The sequence below is a fragment of the Lonchura striata genome, chromosome 9 (genome assembly GCF_050655825.1).
Source record: "Lonchura striata isolate lonStrDom1 chromosome 9, ASM5065582v1, whole genome shotgun sequence".
NCBI classification, from domain to species: Eukaryota; Metazoa; Chordata; class Aves; order Passeriformes; family Estrildidae; genus Lonchura; species Lonchura striata.
The window spans coordinates 3,569,420-3,589,737 of record NC_140711.1 but is presented as its reverse complement, the minus strand read 5'-3'; the positions used below and the strand labels follow the sequence as shown (position 1 = coordinate 3,589,737).

General features: G+C 46.6%; 1 protein-coding gene across 1 annotated transcript in view; it reads right to left on the bottom strand.

The window, feature by feature from the left end:
* GPC1 (glypican 1) overlaps positions 1 to 20,318 on the bottom strand; it is a 200,934-nt gene that overhangs the window by 19,106 nt on the left and 161,510 nt on the right. Inside the window, exon 3 of the mRNA XM_021555775.3 lies at positions 8,825 to 9,216. Within this exon, the coding sequence (XP_021411450.3) occupies positions 8,825 to 9,216 (392 nt within the window). The remainder of the gene's footprint in view (positions 1 to 8,824; positions 9,217 to 20,318) is intronic.

The window sequence follows — 20,318 nt, the reverse complement described above, 5'->3', positions numbered from 1 at the left end:
TTGGGCTGTGCTTGGGCACAGAGCCTGGCTCCAGATGCCTTCCAGGCAAGGGACTGACCCCAGGGCCAGTGGCAGGGCTCCTCTGTGCCAGCAGGAGATGGCCAGCTCCTCTGGCACCCAGAGCCTGCAGCCAAGCTGCAGATGCTGCTTTTGAAGTGCTGGCTTCAAACAAAGGAAAGAAAGGAAAAAAAAAATTAAAAAAAAAAAAAAAAAGAAGAAGAAAAGAATTATCTAACCCCAAATCCTTTCTCCTTTTGAAGCCTGGCTTAAAAGCAAATGAGAACCTGCAGCCTAGTTGCAATGTGACTGGACTCCTCGGCCTTCAGGGGCCTTTAAGCACATCTGAAAGGCATTTAACACCAATAAAGTAAGTTGAGCTCTTGCTGGTATTTTTCCTATCCCCCTTTTCCCCTTGCACACTCCCCGCAGGCTGCTGTGAGCCATCTGTGCCTTTCTTCCCAGGGGAAGCAGGCTAGGTAGAGTGGAGAGATTTGGGGACGGAGAGTGAGGCCAGCCTGGTGAAAACTCCAGGCTGCTGGAAGTGCTGCCACACCCCCACGCCCCCAGACTGGCAGAGGGACAAGGGCAGGGCAGCTGACTGAGGCTGAGCTGGTCCTTAACACTGCTGCTGGAAGTGATGCTCTGTGGGCTCTAGTCCCCCTAAAATCTTGCTCGAGGCAGTGTGAGGGTGGCCTGCAGGGAGCTCTCTGTGCTGTGGTGTTGGTGTTTCCCACACTGACCACGTCCCTGCCCTGTGGCTGCTCTCCCATTCCCTTCCTGGCTCTCATCTCCCAGGAGCAGTGCAGACCCAAGGTGGGCACTGGCACCTGTGGTTTTGGTCTGATGTGGGGCTGGTTGGGGTGAAACAAAATACCTCCAGATGTGTCAGATATCTGTCAAAATGTGCCTGCACCGACTCTCAGGTCTGTTTTCCCAGGTAGAAGGCCTTGATGTTTGAATGGCCATTCTAACCTCCAGAAGCACCAGTCAAACCCAGCGACATCAGGCAATTCAGGATTCCAAGGTAGGGAAGCTCTGGAGCCTGCAGGAGGCAGGAGCACCCAGAGCTGGAGACTTCCCCAGGGCTGGGGCTGAAGCAGCCCCATGGGCTGAGCCATTGCTGGCACCCTCACTCATGGGAATTGTAAAGGCAGGAGAGGGAAGTTCTGCCAGTTTGTGAAAAACCCTTTCTGGGGCAGTGTCTAAGGGAAAGCAGGTCAGCTCTTCAAGCCACAGACCAGGCTGTGTGTGCTGGGAAATGCAGGCAGGTATCCAAAGCCACTCCAATTACCCCAAATCCCTCGGCTGGAATCCTACAGTCGGGATAAAGTTGTCAGTGTGAAGAACAGCAGCTCCAAAAACAAGTCAAGCACAGGAGCTGATCCTGCTGGGCCAGCAGTGAGGAGTGCTCCTGAGCTTCCAGTGGGATGCCCAAGAGCCCAGGAATGGGCTCAGAAAGCCAGCCTTGCTCTCTTTTAGAACAAACCAGCACTCAGAGGAGAGGTTTGTGTTTCACAGGGGAACTGGCCAGCTCTGTGATCAGAGCTATCTGCCATGTGGCCATCTCACATTGGGAAACATTTCACTTTTACAGTCTCCCCAGGGAAGAACCCTCTAATATTATGCTCAAAACCCAGAAGGGCTGCAAAGTTCTTTGCACCTCCACGTGTGTACTGGAAATGTGACTGACTGGGCAGTCAGTGCCCAGTTTCTGTGGTGACAGGAGTGGGAGCTGCAGGTGTGCCCAGCCCTTGGCTGGTGCAGGGGAGCTGCTGTGGGGAGCACACCCTGCTCCCTCCACCACATGGTCAGCAGCTGCCTTGTGCATGTTTATGCCAGCCCTGATGTAATTAGCACCTTGACGTGTGTTAAATGAACCAAGCTTTCTCATTTTTCAGAGTGAAACTCAGAAAGAAACAGCTGCAGGGCTGACAGAAATATGATTCTTTCAAAGTCTAACGAATTGTATAATCACTTCAGTCATTATTTTGCATCTTCCCCCCATAAATGCACAGCCACGAGTCCTTGGAGCACGGTGAGGTTTAGGCCTCACCATGCCCATCATTCAAGATCCATCAAGTTCCCAAACCTGTCAGGGATGAGAGGCAAGCAGGGCACAGGCATGGCGTGCTGGGGTTGCTGTGCTGGGTCTGGTGGCACGGGCAGGACACAGAAAATGCCAGCACAGTTCAGAGCCCCTGCTGCTGTCACCTTTCTGTGTTCAGGGCTGTGCTGCAGGAGGGATGTGGAGGATGGAGGCTGCTGCCAATTCATGCCCTTCATGCTCCAGCACACCAGAGCTGCTGCTGGGCCTGAGGCCAGACACACTGCCTGGGTCCAGCCCTGCCAGCCCAGGAGCCAAATGGCCATTCTGCAGACTCAGGAAAAAAAGAATTAAATATGAAGGCAAGGGTAATTGAGGAAAACTGGCGCAGCAAAACAGGGAGGAGCATTGCTCCCATCTCCCTCCAGGCAGTGTGAGGGCACTTGGAGAGGGCAGTGACAACGGCTCCAGAGGCAGCACCCACAGCTAATTGGGAGGATCTATGTCTTTAGATTCCTGTCTAGTACTTAACTGCCTTCAGATATTAAAATGAGAGAGATTCATGTAGACAGACAGACTGTTGTCATGTCCTCTCCCTCCAGAGGAAAATACTGCAAGCCAGCACCTGCCTGTTCCACACACTCCCTGCTCTGTTCATTTAACACAGGTATTTCCAGCTGGTACAATTTTCAATCCTTTGAAAACTAGATTCAATTGACTTTTAACCACCAGGTAAATATGGGAGACATATATCTACTTTCCTGCATTATTTCTATTCTATTCAGAACACCTATGGGTTTTTATCCCTGAAGGGTTGTGATTGAAACATAATAAGGGATAGAAATACTGAAAAGTAATATGTGAAATACATAAGGATGTATTCAAGACTGCATGCTTCTCATGCAGCTTGATTTGAATCTATCCAAACAAATTCCAGTGTTATTACAAAACTCCCACCCAGCTTTACATGCAGCAGTGCTGGAAAGGAGCAGTGATGTGTGGGGGGCTGCTGTACCAAGGTGTTTAAAGCAACAAGGCAGCTGGTGGCAGGGTGATGATTCAGGGAAAGGGATATTAAGCTCCTGGCTTTGTGGGGGGAATTGGGCCGACTGGAACTCAGACCTAAAATGGTTTCAGCCATGCAATCTCACATACAAACTGCCAGGGACAGTTCACCAAGTAAGAAAGCATGAGGCACTTCAGCAGAGGTGACACTTCCCTTGGGAAGGAAGGGCAGGTCCCAGCACCCTTCCAGGTCACCCAGTGGTGGGCAGGTCTGGGCAGCTGTGCCAGAGGCTACAAGGGCAAAGGCAGCCAGCACAGGAGCTGCTGCAGGACCAGGCCCTGAAGGTTATTTCAGCCTGGAGCCTCAGGTGGTTCACAGGAAGGGGTGTCTGCAGCACTGCAGGTTCCCACCCTGGGCCTGCAGTCCTCCCTGCCCTCCTCCTGAGCACAGGCAGTCCTGCAAAGGGTCCCTGGGGCTTTTTGCACCCTGTGACTTGCTGCTGAGTCTGCAGCACCACAAACCTCCAGCACAGGCACTGACTAGCTCGTTTTTGGAAAGCCTCACCTGTGGTTTGCAATGACAGGAAGGAAAACCAAGGAAAAGCCCAGGCTGCCCCAGCAGCTGCAGTTGGTACCTGGCTGTGTGAGCTGCACCCCTGCACCCTCCCTCCTCCCCTGCTGCTGCTGACAGCAGCACCTGTGGGACCTGCTGCTCCCCGCTGCCGCTCTGCAGGACACAAACCCACACATCTCTGCCGTGCAAAACCTGCCCAGCTCTGTGGCAAGCACATTTCTCTCCCTCTCAGGATTTTCATAGAGGTGCACAGAGAGAAATGAAAGAGAAAACAATTTCTATTTCTGCTCCTTGTTTTTGCTACGTGGAATGTGTTTGGAGAATTGTTTACCTGGAGTGAGTGCCTGATTGGATTCTGGTGAGGATTGTTTGAGCCTGATGGCCAATCCAACCCACCTGGGGCTGGACTCTGGAGAGGGTCGCGAGTTGTGTCAGAGTTAGGGTCAGAGAAAGTATTATGTAGTTTTAGTATCCTCCTTTTAAATAGTATATTAATGTATTTTAGCATAGTTATAATAAAGAAATAATTCAGCCTGCCTTCTGAATTGAGTCAGACATCGTCATTTCTTCCCATTGGGTTCACCTGCATTTGCAATACAGCTCCAAAGCCAGAGCTGGGGTAACAGCCAGTGACAAGGAAATTAATGTGGGGATATGAGGCTACTGCCACTCGACACTGCCATGGAACACAGCATCTACTTAAAAACACTAACACTGTCTCAGGATCAAGAGGAAGTCAATTTAGGTAAATGCTTAATACTTTTACAGAAATGAAATCCTTTAAAGGAAATAACATGTTATTTATGGTTGTGTGTATGTACTTGCTGCTGATGCTCTCAAAAAAGATCAGCCACTGAAAGGATGGAGATGTCCCACCAAGCACACGGGACCAGAGTTCACTGCTCTTGAGATGCTTTACCATAGTGGTTTCATGGGTGGGAGAAGAAGATTTTATCTTCATTTAATTCAGTAAGATCAATTTTATGACTACTTCACCAGAAAAGCAACTGAAAGCTGAAAGACAGAAGACAAATATGCCCTTTCAAGCTGTGGAAAAAAGTGGGTATGAAAAATGGCTGCAATCTTAAAGGACATGACGACCATACTGTCTTTGTTATGTTATTGACTTGTTGGAAATGCAAAGCATGTTTAGATAAACATTATTTTCCATATGTTCTATCAGCACATTCACTTAACCATTAAAAACATTTCTAAAAATGTATTTTTAGGACTTTTTAATTGGAAATTGGTTCCCAGACTGACCCACCATGTGTTTAAAAATTACTCATGTGGTAAATAGGAAAGCTGCCATGTACCTTATACTAACAGAAAAGTTTAAAAAAAATAAGGCTGAAATATATTGTGAAACACAGTAATGGCTAAATAAAAATGTACTGATAGCTGACTTAAACTTTCAGTGGAAAAATGAAATACAGGATTTAGTGAAAAGCCTGTAAAGAAAATAATTGTATTTTGTTTCAAACTCAAATGAGAATCAGCCTTAAGAACATCTACTGAGAAAAGGAAATGCAAACAGCTATTAAAATCGATTATTTGAGTAAGTGTTTCTTGCTTACGTAGCTGGTGTTGCTTCACATCAATCCCCACTACCTTGGGAAAACTTAAAATTTAGAAACAAGAACCAATGAAGACCCAGCAAAGGAAAGATTGTCATAACAACTCATTTTCTGACTGATGAGCAAAATTCATTTCCAATTCCTTCCTCTGGCTGCCTTTGGAAATGGAACATTATATCTCTGCTCTCTGTGCTCTGCCTGACAGCCACAGGCTGCCAGGGCTGCAAGGGTGGAGGACTCTGGACACTCTTTGGCATGCACAGGCAGCTCTCCTGACTGCCCATGGATGAGGAATCCAGCACGGACCGGGGACCCTCCCTGCCCTGGGGACCCTCCCTGCCCTTCCCAGTGCCCTGTCTGCCCATGCCCATGGCACTCTGCAGCAGAGCTGGCCCAAGTGGCTGAGCAGCACCTGACAAACCCAGCCAGGGTCACAGCCACTACTGTTTGTCACACTGCCTCTCCCTCAGGGTTTTCTGCTTGTGTTATCAAGGGTTACCTCTCAGCCCTTGCCATTCTTTCTGCCTCAGCTTTGTTCCCCTAGTCCTGCAGTATCCCAGCTCCCTTCCACCACATCTCTCCCAGGAGTGTGCACAGCAACTGCTCACAGCAGGGAGGGAGGGTCTCAGGCAGCAGGGAGAGAAGATCTCAGGGCAGCAATGAGGGAGGGTCTCTGGGCAGCAGCTGGCAGGCAGCGACTCCACCAGCACAAGGCCCTCTCCTGTTCGCATGATGATACTCAGAGCTGGAGCAAATGCTGGTTTTGGGCAGCTGCCAATCTCACAGCCAATGAACAGGATCCTAAACAGAACTGGGATATGTGTTCTCTCTCACCCTGACAGCATCCCTAGGGGAGCTCCTTCCTCAAGTGCCCTGCACTAGGGATTTTGTGGCTGCTACCATTTTGGTGGATGCTACTTCATGCCAGTGATGAAAAACCCACTTGGCATTGTGCAACTTAGATGAAAACCTGCAATTTGTGCTGCAAGCACAGCTACAGGAACACAGAGCCTGCACATGAACACAGAGGTGCTGCCCTGAACCCCCAGGCATGGCCCATGGTAACTCTGTGTCAGGGCAGGGTGCCAGCCTGCACGTCCATCCTCACCTGCCACACCAAGGGGCACACCCAGCCCAGCCTGGGTCCCAGCCCAGATGGCAGCACTGCCACTGCTGTCTGTGCCAGGACAGGTCGGTGCCAGCAACCACCAAAATGAAGTTTTAGGACTTGTGTCAGAGCCTGCAGTCCGTCAGGGTGACTTTGCCTTGAAAGCTTGGATGGCAGTAAAGATGAAAAATGGTTCTGCCATTTTCTCCTCATCTGCCCTCAAGCTATTTATGGCCAGCAGGTCTCAGAGGGGCTGCTCCCACACGTGGCTCCTGTTCCTATCCCTGCCAGCCAAGGGCTGCCTGAAGCTGGGGCTTCCTCTGGGTTCAGGGCAGCAGAAGGCTGGGGCAGAAACACCCTTTGGGCACAGTGGAGAGGAGCAGGGATTAAAGCAATCTCCTGAAATCCATGTCTGTAGCTCACTCAGGGAGGCTCTTCCCCACCTAAACGCAGCCAGGAGCTCTGGCAAACAGCATCAGCCCTTCTCTGGAGTGCCCAGTGATGCTGCCTCTGCACAAGGACCTGAGAGAGTGACAGGATACAGGCAATACACTGAACTGGAAGTATCCCAGATGCTGAGACCAGGAGGGGTTTAGTAGAAATCCGCAGTTTTTGTGGAATTTGCAAATAAATAAAATATATTTCCCTGAAGTCCAAAGCTAGCTAATTTTTTTTCCAGGTGTTTGTTTCAATAGGCTTCCTCAGTCTTACTGACAAAAACACTCACCAGTGCTCTGTATGAAATTCCAACTCAAAAAGATAATTTTGAAGATTTCTGCTACCAGCTGACTGGAAAGTTGAATTCCAGTTTCTGACCTTATTCTGATGTCATAAGTATAGAGCAACATGAAAAATGACTAGGACCAAGGCACCAGTTGTGGGTTGAGTCAAGCACTTCACATCCATTTGACACAAGTGTAAATCCACAACTAAAAAGGCCATAATGAAGACAGGGAAAATGAGGCAGTTTTGGTCCTCATAACAAAATTAGCTCTCAAGAAGGCTGTGCTGAGGTCTTCTGACTCAGTTCATGCAACAGCAACACACTGGGCTAACTGCAATGCCAGGGAGGGCTCCAGTAAGAGAGGAATGGTTGGGACCCTCCTAGAAAACTCCCCATCCTGAAGGAATGGAGTGGGGGAAGCTGAGGGAAAAGGAAGATCTGTGACTTGTCATGTTCCCCACATTCTGTTTGATAAGTGATGCCCAAGAGAAGGAAAATTCAGAAAGGGGGAACCAGAATCAAAATCCAGTGGGTCAGAAGCCTACATGAAGGTAGGGGAAAAATCTGCTGCATGTTGGTATCTCAGGTCCTTCCCGTTGGCTGATACCATGCCTGTAGCTGCCCTGCCAGCCTGTTTTACCCACCAATCTCAGCTACAGGGAGGATCATGCCCATAGAGCTGGAAACCTCTGCCATTCAGAGGATTTATGAAAAGAATTTTGCTTTTGTCCCCTTGAAATTACATCATTCTCCTATTTTATCTGTCTTAAGTGTCAGGAGAGTGTGATGTTAATGAGATGTACAAAGGCTTTTGGGTAGCTGAACAGTTTTATAGTCCCACATTGATAAATTATAGCATTTGTCACTGTTACCACATTAATGTTTCTTCCTGAGATCAAAGTCTGGATTTGCTGCATGAAGTGTGACCATCCCCTGCTCTGCATCACCACACGTCACCTTCCAAGGAGATGAATTGTGGTTCTGCATTTTTATATTCACAGCTTAATCACACCCCCATTCTCACACCTGCTCATTCCCATCTCCACATGAGGTATGCAAGCCTTTTTTTTATTATGGATTTTCTCCTTGCTACCTGTGTGGAAAGCCTGACTACCTTATTTAAAGACAATCACTTTCTTCTGGCTCTGAAAGACTGCTTCTGCAGTAAAGAATACAGACAGTTTCCTTCCTTCTGGAACCCTAGATTCAGTCATATTAATTTACATTTATATAGCACCTTTCATCCCTGAAGATCCCAACGCACTTTACAAACTCCCCCTCTCCATACACAGAAGCTGTACAAATAGACAGGCTACATAAACAGACACAGGATCCCACTGCCAGCCTCTGAAACACATCCCTCTGCCTGTATTCCCAGCACACTCATGGCCAGCCAGCTCTGCAGCACATCCCCATCAAGGAGGAAAACACGGCAGTATGATTTAGAGGCATGTCAGGAAGCACGAGGGATTTGGGCAAGCAGCAGAATGGCTTTCCAGCCTGGCTGAGTGATATCTCCCTGGCACTCTGCTGCACGGGTTAAAATGAGGCAAAAGCTGATTTGTGGTGAGTTACATCTCACAGCCTCAGTGCTGCTGGCAGTGCCTGTAGAAATCCAGATTTGCTGCTCCCTCCCACTGATGGGCAATCCTCGAGTAGTTTATTCTTTAAAACTGGAAAGCCTCTGCTTGCTTTGCAAAGCAAACGAAGGGAAACAACCCCCCCTCCCAACAGCAGTGGCTGAGTGGCTGCAGCCAAGGTGAGGAGGAGGAGAAGGGAGCACCCGGCGTACCTGGGACACCTTTCTGACCACGTCGCTGCCCACCAGGAAGCCCTGTGCGTAGGAGCGCGCCGCGATGAAGGCTCGGGTGGCCTTCAGCTTCAGGTCCCTGGGCACCTCCCCGAAGGGCTTGTGCTGCTCGGCGTGTTTGACCATGCAGTCCAGGTACTCGTCCGTGATGTGGTACTGGGGGTTCAGCAGCTTGAAGAGCCTCTCCAGCAGCCGTGTCCAGAACTCATTGAGGGCCTCCTCCAGGTTGATGTTGGAGCTGCGGTAGTAGCGGCGCAGCTCGCTGTACAAGTCCTTGAACACCTTCACGTTCTGAGTGTACAATTCTCCGTAAATGCTTGGAAAGGCATCGTAAAGGGCCTTCTCTGACTTGTTCAACAAATCCTGGAAATAACCTGAAAGATGAGGAAAGGAGAGGTGATGTGTCAGCCAGACAAACTGGAACCCAACAGGCTGTGTTATTGGGCAGCACAGCTGAGTACCCCGAGAAAAGAGAAGGGCCCTGACAGAGCTTTCCTCCAACCAGCATCACCCACACTCCCAGGTCTGAGCCTTAGCCATGAAGATAGAAGGAGGAAACTCCTCTGCCCCTTCATGCTGGAGAACCCAGGTCTGGGCCTCTCCAGCTCTTCTGGCAGCCTCACCTGGAAGCAAAGCCGGGGCTCGTTTCTAAATCCACAAGGCGTCACAGTGTCACTGATAAGTTTTCTTCACAGCTGGCATTGCTTACACAAACCCTAAGCTGCCAGATGTTACTTCCAAAGCCCTGGTGAGATGAAGCAGGGCTGCCAGCACGGTGCCAACCCTATGCAGGGACATCCCTGGTGGTGGCAGCCAGGCAGGCACAGCCAGAGTCCAGGTGCAGTGTCAGGAACAGACACATCTTCCTGGAGACCCAAGTGCTTTTTAACCAAGGCCAACGTTATCTGGGGCTCTCATCCCATTTGCTTACTTGAGTGTGCATCCTGCTTTTGTTGCAGCATAGATAACTGAGTGCTTTTACACCTGTGGTTCAGTGGTCTCGGATGTGACACAAATGTGACTCTCTTGCTGCACACAGCAGGGTAAGAATGACAGATGTGACCCCTCCCTTACCAGCACGTTTAGGTATTTCCATCATCTCAGTCAGGCTGAGACTGCACAGTATGGAACTCATAGCAGGATTGGCCTGATCCAATTAATAGATTTACATAAGCAACTTTAATCATCATTTAAGTGAGTAACAGGAAAAATAATTTAAATAATAATTTTAATTTCAAGTACACTTGTACTTTTAGGGTCTTTTTGAAGCAAACCTGATTAAACTATTCTTTAAATCTAAAGTACTATTTTTTTTTTTGGTGATACATGATAAGCTCTAGTTGCAAAGAAACTCTTATTCAATTAAAATCAAACAGCGTGTATTTAGGTACATAAATTAACTTCACATATAAGAAATGAAAGAGAAGCTCCTGAAAAATGCATACTGCATGTAAAAAGCTTTATTAAACAAAGTATTTTTTTGAGGGAATGGCACTGACTACAATTAAAGACCTCTAGAATTGTAAAACTAGTAAAGCTCAGATCCATAAACCTTTCTTGTATTCACTGACTGAGAAGGGCCATACAAGCGTTCCTATATTAATCATCTCTCACTGGTTTCTCAGATTTGAATTAAGCTAAAACTTAACAGGTGAATCAAACAAGTGAAAAGAACCCTCTGCATCTACACCACAGGTTGCTAATACTGAAAGTTCCTGTACTATTTTAACAAAGCAATACTGAGCATTAATAGCCTGGCCTTCTCCAGCCACTATCATGTGCTGTTTAACAAATTAAAATTTGATCAAAGAGATTTTTGTTCTTAAAAGATTGTGAGCAAACTAGGTCTTAACAGAAGTCTAGTTTCATCATTTATGCAGAAGTAGAAAGTAAAAATCTGTTATCTGGAATGTTGACTAAAAACTGGTTTTCAAACGTACTTTGGGAAGAAATTTATTCTTAATCAACATGACTGGGTTGGAAGTTTGTATCTCCAACCATTTTTACTGGGATCCCTCCATCTCTCAAATGACTGATCATGCACCTTCCCCACTAAAACTGGATTTTTTTCCTACGGACATCAGGTGACAGGGCATCAAAGTCACCTATGATGTCAAAATGGGGGGTTCTCAATAGGGAAAAAGACAAAAACCGATCCCATTAGATTAATAAAAACAGATGCTGCACTCACCTGCAACAGAAACAAAATACAAAGTTTCTCTGATGCTGATGAGGTGTCTAAAAAGTCCTCCCTACCTTAATGTATCACTCCCAGCACTGTCGGTTGCCCATTCACAAGGTAATTAAAATGAGCTCAAACTCTCTTCCTTGTACAATCGGTGTTCTTTTTAGTGTGACTAGAGACACAAACCAAACAATTTGCTCAACAATTGAGGTATGATGTGCAGCTTAGCACTCAACATCAGGAGGAAGAAATCACCAACAAACACAGCCCAATTTGTTAACTCAAGGCAAAATTACTTTCTTTGTTTTGCTACAAGAGGAACAAGATATATATCTCCCTGTCAAAAAATTGGAGACTGCACTCAGAAAAGTCAGAGCTAATGAAGGGCTGATGAACTGTTACTTCTCACCCAAGTGAGGGAACACCGATTACAGCTAATTCATCTGTGGCTGGTTCTCACAAAGTTCTTCTAGATTTCACACACCGGGGGAAAAAAATCTACACTAGCCAAAGAAAATTAATTAGCAATTAAGCCTACACGTGTTTGTGATGAGTGGCTGACCTGGCAGGGAATTTAAATGCCCATTTTGCAGCATCAGAAGGTAGCATGAAGTGAGGTTTGTCAAGAGGGATGCCAACATCCTGTGCCTCAGTAGAGTGCCAGCTGAGCTCCCCCAGTAACACTGCATCTTCTCCTGAGCACCCCCTGCCTGCTAAGGTCCAGCCTTTTCATGACTTTAGGCACCTGGAACAGATTAAGGATATGCAGGGCCTTGGGGTAAGACAACTTGCTGAGGCACAGTTCAGGCTCCTGCCTTTCTACCTTGATTTCAGGTAGAAGGAATTAATTCTTTAAGGGCAAGCAGCCCATTATCTGCAGCCATGGTGAGTGGGGGACCCTCAGGTGCTCCAATCTCCAAAAAGGGAGCTGTCCCACTGTTGCTACCAGGAGCTACCAGGAACAGGGCCAGCAGGTCCCTTTGCATATGTCAGCTCCCACTTGGTCACCCCTGCTGGGTCTGCCCTGGCTCCCAGAGCACCACTGGAGTGTTCAGCTCCATGAGCACATGGAGCAGCTTCAGCGAGGGCACAGCTGGACACAGCCCCGAGCCCCTGAGCTCTGCTGCCACCACATCCTCTGTGCCAGCAGCAGCCCCAAGCCATGAGCTGCACTCAGGCACTGCAGCACAGGGCTCTGTCACCTTGGGAATGGCAGGATACAGGGAAAGGACTCACAAGGAGCCCGTGCTGTAGCTATAAATCTCTTCTGGCTCCAGGAGGCACCACTGCCCTCCCATCCCTGGGGCAGCAGCACAGCTGAGGTGGCTCTGCAGAGGGTTCTTCCCTCTGAAAGGATGCATTTGCTTCCTCTCTGAGTCACAAGAAAGCAGCTACAGAGCCCTCTGTGCTGAAAAACTCATGGCTGTTCTTGGCTTCTTGGAGCCCCAGGAATTTGACAGTACCAGCCAGAGACACCTCCCTGTGAGTAACCTGCTAAATCCATGACTGGCCTTCCCCTCTTTCAAAAAGTTTCCTTCAGGAGCCACTGACAGGTGAGTCCTTCCTCACCACTGCCAGCTGAAGGACACGACACTGCCAAGCCCAGCAGGTGGCTTCCAACACCAGTACTTCAGACAAATCAAACTCGATTTTCCCTGGGCCAACGCGAGGCACGGCTCCTCAACCAAGGCTGCTCCTACATTAAGCATCACCTTTCACACCCTTTTGCTGCAAAGTATTCAAAAGAAAAATAAAATGAAATGGAAGCCTGTTTTATTACTATTATTACTGCTTCTCACTTCCAGGCTCAGAAACTAGACAACTGGCTTTGCTCAAAGAAAATTTGTCTTTTGGCAGAGGCCACGTCTGAAGAACTCTGCCTCAAATGCTAAGATGCCAGAAAGTTATGAGTAAAGAAATGAAAGGTTTCTACAACCAACACAATTCTGCCACCTCGGCTTTCTCTTGCTGTTGTAGTGACAAAAACTTACTTCTCAGAGAATTAAGTTTTCAACCAGAATCTATAACCTTTGCATTCAAGAGAGATTGCAAATCCCCACCCATTTCCCTGCTTCGCAGCTTCCCAGTGTTCGCAGCTCATATTTTCACAGTTTCCACATTTTCACAACTCTGGATTCAAATTGGGAAGCTGTGAACAGCACGGCAGGGACCGGCAGTTTCTCTCTGCAGATAGAAAGTTTTGAGTTTCTCCTTCCTCAGCCCCCCCAGCACCGAATACTTTATCCAAGCTCTCTGCTGCCATTTGATCACTCAACATCTGGAGCACACTGGGGTTCCTTTGACTAATCCAGTGATGGAATGGGAATGGATGCAGGAGGGAAAGAGATCACTGAAGAAAGAACACCCAAATGCTCTTTAGGCAGGCAGCAGAGCTGGCTTCCTTTAAGCCCCATCAAATTTGAGAGGCATGCTAGAGGAAATATGAGAAATGGAGAAAGGTGGCTGACTTACTTTCAATCTGAATATTATCAAAATTTTAAGCAGAAAGCTGTAGCACAAAATGTCTTACACACAACAGGGAAGAGTTGAGACTGAAGGAACACCAATGGTGCTCTTGTGAAAATGCTGTAGAAGTTTTGCAGCAATGGGTGAAATGAAAACCCTCCTGCTGCTCAGACAGGTGGAGCTGGGGCAACAACATGAGGAGGAGGAAGTGTCAGATCCTCAGTTTTGAGGATCAATTTCTCAGTTCTTAGTGAGCACACAAGCCTGTGGTGGAATTCATGCAGGGCCAGAGCCATGGAGCTCTGGAGGAAGGCTGGGCAAATATTCCATGAACAAACTGCTGTGTGCAGGACTGGACTGAGAACAGGAGAGGAAATGTAGCTGCTTCTGTGATGTCCTGAACCCCAGCCAAAGCAGGGAAAGAAAGAGGATAGAGATGTCTGCTACAGCAGAGCTCCTGCTCGGTGCCAGCCCTGTTGGTCTGAGGAAGGCTTGCCCTGAAGAGAGCTCCCATTTAATACCTGCTGCACTTCCCAACACCAGTTTGCTTTTAATGCTGTTCTTGCAGTTAACCTACTATTCGGAGGGAAAAATTCAGCAACAGGTTTAAACCATTAAAATCTAAATCTAATGCAGTCATGCCTATTTTATTCAAGTACAATGACATGTACTTCAAGTACAATGACACTTTATTTATAAAATTATTTATTTTAAATAAGTTAATTAAATTAGTTACTACTAATCTAAGCACTACACATGGCTATGCTGAAGAGCTGGTCTCAATCCAAGAGCGATATACTCTGGTTCACACCTTGGCTGTGTCCTTCCACAGGAAATAAGCACAGTGAGACTGAGTGACTTAGCTCCATGTGCAGATAGCCCTGGATGCAGCCATGCTGGTGTCATTTTCCTCTCTCCTCACAGCTTCCCACTCCTGTAAAACTGCTGCTCTGGGGCTGTTTCCTCAGTTCTAAGCCACCCTGGAGAACACAGTCCCTCTCTGCTGTCTTCTGGATCACTCCCATGTACATCCCTCCCAACACTCCTGCTTGGTGGCTGTGACCAAAGAGGCATCAGGATAAACCAAGACTCAGATTGCAAAAAACAAAAAAACAAAAACAAACAAACAAACAAAAACCAAAACCAAAAAATGGAGGTAAAATCAGCTTTTCCCTAGAAGCCAAAGGCATGAATGAATGTGCTAGGATGCAAGAATTATGAGGTAATGCAAATTCAAAACTTAGGATTTGCTCCAAAGAACCACTTGACTGATATTTCATCTTCACACTGTGTCCTGGGAGCGTGTGCTGAGAACTGTGTGGGAACACAGAACTGAAGAGATAGTGTGGGTCAATGAGACAAAAAGTGCCAGCTCTGCCATGCAAGATCGATTTTGTACTCTCCTAACCCTGCTCAGTGGCCAGCACAAAAGCACTTCAAGATTTTGACCTCAATCCTGCTGGAAGGTTGGTCCAGGGCACCTACTCTATCAGAGGACAACCACTTTTCTCAATTTCTGGTCAAAGTTCATTTTTTATCCACTTGGTCTTTGCCAATATGGTCCTGTAGTTTCAATTGTTTTTTTTTCCTGGGGTTCACTCTTTGAGACATTTACTCACCAAGTCTCACACTTTCTCAGCATCCATGCTGCCTTCCTACACAAATGAAGGTACTTTCTCCTCTTTACACCTGACAGGCACTCCAGTCCTCTGGATCTCTCCACTAGCTCTTTTCTTCACCTCTTCTACTTGGCATTAACTCTTCTGAGGTGTGGGTGGTCAGAAGCACAAAGCACAACTCCTTTCCTTCACTGGCAATAACTCTGTGAATACTGCAAGGACTGCACTTGTCTTTTTTAGGAACGCATCACATTAGCATTTCACAGACTTTCTGCCACCAACTGGTACATCCCTAATTCTCCCCCTTGCTATTTCAAACCAATTAATCCCTAGTTGTATGCCTAACTCTGAAATATTGAATTGCATCCTATTTCTATTATTTTGGTTGTCATGGTTATCCACTATACCCTTCAATAGTGACAACTTTTCCCAGCACTATGCCACAAATTAATCTCATGACTGCATTTCCTCTAATTTGTGCCAGTTTTAATGGGGCTGCTAACTAGGATGGGGTCTAGGCCTGTCTTGAGAACCACGACTGGGACCTCCCTCCAGGCCAGGAGCTCATCTTTCAACACAGTGTATTGCTGCTTCCCCCTTAGCTAGTTCACCTGATAATTCCTTTACTAATTTCCATCTTCTTCAGCTTAATTAACTACTCAAGGCACAGATGCAAATGTCTTTGAAGTCTCCTGAGATGGATTAGTTGATAGAACAGACACACCATGAGCAACAGTGAAAGCAGGCTTTGGATGTAGGATTTGACAGAATCTCTACAATCTCTTACTCAAGCTGCCTTTGGGTAAGAGCAAAAGCTGGCCTTCCTGAAACTGGTTTAGACTGGGACATACAGCAGACAGCTTGCTTCTTGTGGCAGAGAAAATGAGAGCTTTTTGAGAAAACAAAAGCCTTTTCTTGAAAAAGAGAAATGCTGTTGCATGGAAATGCTGTTTGGAGCAGAGCTCTGCTAGTGAGGAGAGGAGGAAGCACCTCCAGGCACTCCAAAGAAGCTGCACTTTTCCTGCCAGGACTTGGACAATGCTTTCATTTCATTGTGTTGAATGGCAGAGAGATGTAATTATTTGCAGCTATTTCTTCTGCATATTGCCTCTCCTCTGTTTCTACAAATTTCCAAGACAGGTTGCCTTTATCTAAGTGAAGCAGGACTGGCTCCAGCTATCAAAATAAGGGAGTGGAGGGTGTTCCCTGGCAGGGAAGCTCCCCAGAGGAAAGAGCTGGCCCTTACTCCAGGAACAGTGGGAAGATGGATATTCTGCTTGTCCTCCTGATAAGCACTAGGGCCCAACAGGGTGTCACCCAAGGCGACAGCAACAAGCCTGAGTGTCACAAGCACAGCCACAGAGACCCTCTCCAGCCCCAGCAGCAGCTCTCTCCAAAACATGGCTGGTGAAGAAACCACTTCAGGCTTTGATGATCCCAATGCACTCAGTATTTCCATCCTGATGACCCTTGGAAACAGCTCTGTGCAAAACTTAAGACACCCCTTAAGTTCAACAAATCTTCAGAGACAAGAGTCACTTGGGGCAGGGGTAAAGATCACAAAATGATCTGTAGGAGTGGCAGGACACAGAAGCAAAGCCTGTGACACACTGCAGTAACAGGAGTCACTGATGCCTTGTGCAGGCTGACCCAGAACAGAGACTGGGCAGAGTTAAGGAATAAAGCAGGGATTTATTAAAAGGCCTCCATGGATCCACCTTGAGCAGCACAAGAGCCCAGCCAGGGCTGCACCCAAGATGACCCAAAATGGTCACAAAATGCACGAGTGCTCACGGGGTCTCTCACTTTGATCACTTCTGCTCCATTTGCATGTTGGAGTTAATTGTTCAATTCCAGCTTTAGCCCATCAAGTCCCATCCTGCTTGTTTTTCTCTCTTCAGCCCACGTTGTTTGTGCCCTTGGGCCTGAGATTTGGATCATTTGTCCTTGGTCCCCAGCTAGAGAAGGAATTGTTTTGTCACCCTGCTCTGTGCAGAGAGCTCACCATCCCCTAATATGAAGCTCAGAAGTAGCCCAGAATCTGAAAAATATAAAAGCTAAAACCTGAGGCATCATTTCCCCTCCTTGGAGCACCTAAGCTGCTCCAGCATTCCCTCCTGCCTGGCAGTGTAAGGGCAAGGAGGGAGCTGGAGCAAGCAGCCTGCACCTGCCTGGAGAGGAATTCAGGCACGAGACAGCCCCTGGGATATAAAATGCCATAACACATTCTGCCAGCTGCTTGGTAGGTCCTTGACAGCTTAGGCTTGGAATTTTTGGGAACTTGGGAACAGTGTGGGGTGAGGGTAGCTCTGCACATGGGGAGGTGCACTGGTGCTCCAGGGTGAGGGAGCAGGAGGTGGCACTGAGGAGTGCCCAGTGTGTGTGACTGTGAGCAGGGCTGCAGGGCTGCACTGGTGCTCCTGGGCACAAGTGCAGTGTGTGAGAGTGTGTGAGAACCAAAGACAGGCTGCTCCTAGGCTAGACTGCTCACAGGGGGTTTTCAACCATCTAATTCCAGCCCTGCCTGGCAGAGAATGAAGAGCTGTGCTGCTGTGAGGAAAACTCCTGTAGACTGAAAGCCCTTGTATAGGGGATTTGCTCTGTTTGCATCCAGGGTGGGATAAGCAAATACAAGACATGTGAATCTGAAGATTATTTTACCCACATGTTTGTGTTTTTCTGGGATCTGAGCTGGCAAGGGATTTTAATCATGGCACCTTCTAAATATACCTGTGCTACAACCAGAGACTTGCAGCAAATGATGAACTGCAAATATTGCCCCAGCAGGCTCTTATCAAACTGATTTCAGAGCAACCTGTCTGTTAGATAAGGACTGGGGAGATGTGTGGGTGGGATTCCTAACCTGGGAGTCAAGTCTGACCTGGCAGCTCAGTCCTCCTTGAAGAAGGGCAGGCACCTCCCTCCTTAACATGAGCTGAGCTCTTCTTTACAGCCACTCCTCTCCCTCTGGACCATAGTAGGAGTTGGGATAACTGAGCCAGAGCAAGCTGAACTTTTGGATAAATGAAATTTTGTGAGATAAATTTAGCTCTCATTTTTTTCCTCCAAGAAAGGCTGCATTTAAAGGCACACCAATAAGCACCACAGTTATCACTAACAGGAACATAAAGGCAGTAAAATGAATTGCTAATACTGCCTGTTCCTTTCCAGGTTTACTCAGCAAGACCTGAAGGGCTCCATTTCTTCAAGGGTAAAATAAACTCAGATGTTTAACAATAGTGAGGGCTGCTGGCAGTTTTAAAAGGTGTTATATACACCCTGGATACAGCACACACCTCTAGAGCAAAGGTTTTTTCCCCTCCAGAGAGAAGTGTTCCTTTACTCCAGCTGAGCAGTGAGCTGGTGAGGAGCTGCAGAGACATGGCAGGAATGAGACAGGCAGTGGATCTGCCTGTATCTGAAATAAATATTTCAACTTCTTCCTTACTTATGAGATATACCATGAACCAATTTGTCACTCAGTCAGGCCCTTTGCAGTATTATTTTAATTGAGAAAAATATTGGTGAATTATTACTTCTTTAGAATTAAAGGTATTTGTCTCTGAAAAAAAAGCAGAAGAAACAATCCCATGGTTTGTGTCTATTTTTGATACTTTCTGCATTCACAGAGGGGCTTGAGCATCCCCATTACATGGTTTTACAGATCAAAACTCCTTGTTTGAGTTTTACAAAAGCTGTGGCAGTGAGACAAAACTGGGTTTTTATCTTCTTCATTAGTGATGCCCTCTGCTCTGAATGGTCTCTAGACAAACTATTTACTGTTGGGTTAATTAGATCGTTTGGATCTATGCTTGCCACTGCATTTTTGCAGTCTAAGAGTATCTAAGACACATGGTCCTTGAATCTCTAAGAATCTTGAGTATGTGACATGTGGGCTTTCCCAAAGGGAAAAGGAGGATAGGAATTACTGGTTGTGGGGATAATATTCCAGACAGACTAAGTTCCCCTGTTATTATTGCAGGAGTTTATCTAAGTCTGTATAAAGCCCTTAATCTCTAGTGTTCTCTCCTTCAGTGCCTTCAGAAAATAACTTGCCTCTTTGTAAAAATATTTTGCTCCCATGGAACCAGCATGAAAAGGAGAAATAGGTAGAGATGGGTGTAGACAGCTGATGTTGAGATGCAACCTGAAGAATGCAGCACAGGTGTACCTCTGACAGCTGGGAGTGGACAGAATGTACATACAGACAGCAACATGCACAACTGTTATTGGAATCTTAAACAAATTAGTCTCAATTGCTATTTTAATATAGATGAAATATGGATATCTTATATACAGCTCATCTAAAAGAATATTAATATTATTTATATTTATTATTTCTTATTAGGAATCAATATAAATATATTTATACGATATATAAATATATTTATTGTGAATAATATATATTTTTCTATTAATAATTAATTACAGCACACTTTTAGCAATTTGGAACAGTCAGAAAGATGTGGGTAACAAAGCATCCCCTCCGTGCTTGGGGATTTTCCTAGGGATAACCACATGGTACTTGTTTCCCCCGGTGCCTGCTTCAAAATAAGCAAATTTTATCAATTGCTGAGGAAAAGAAATTCATGTTCCCTGGCAGACATTACAATAATAAATTCAGTTGCAAATTTTAGTTTCTGGCCCATCTGATGGCACCTGCTCTGTTAAACACCTCTAACTTCACCTTGTCCAAAGATAAAAATCTAGATAAAGACAAATTTTCGAAGACCCTAGCACCATTTAACTATTGTTTTAAAATAGAAAGGCACTTAAAAAGCAATCCTATTACCCAACCTTTTCCTTCAAAGTGTTTGTTGTTTTTTTTAAAGGTTGCTAGGCATATACTGGCTATAAGCAGACTGGGAGCTTTGCTAAAACCCCCAGGTAGTGCTGGCTGCAGCCAAGGATGGGGGGCTTGAGCCTCAGGGAGTGTTAGAGCACAGAAAAGCACCTCAGTGCAAACACTTCCTTCTAAATGGATGGGTGCAGGCGTGGCACCAGAGCAGCCCCAGCTCCAGTCCTGTCCCTTGACTGGGTGTTGCAAGGCTCATGAAGAGGATCAGCTCAAAAGCAGAATGAGTTAAACACTGACACACCACAACCTACAGACACCTAAGCTGTAGCTGTACATCTGCTGAATTACTGCTGGTTGATTTTGCTTAATTTCATTGAGGTAGAAATAATAGCTTGTCCAGTACTTAGA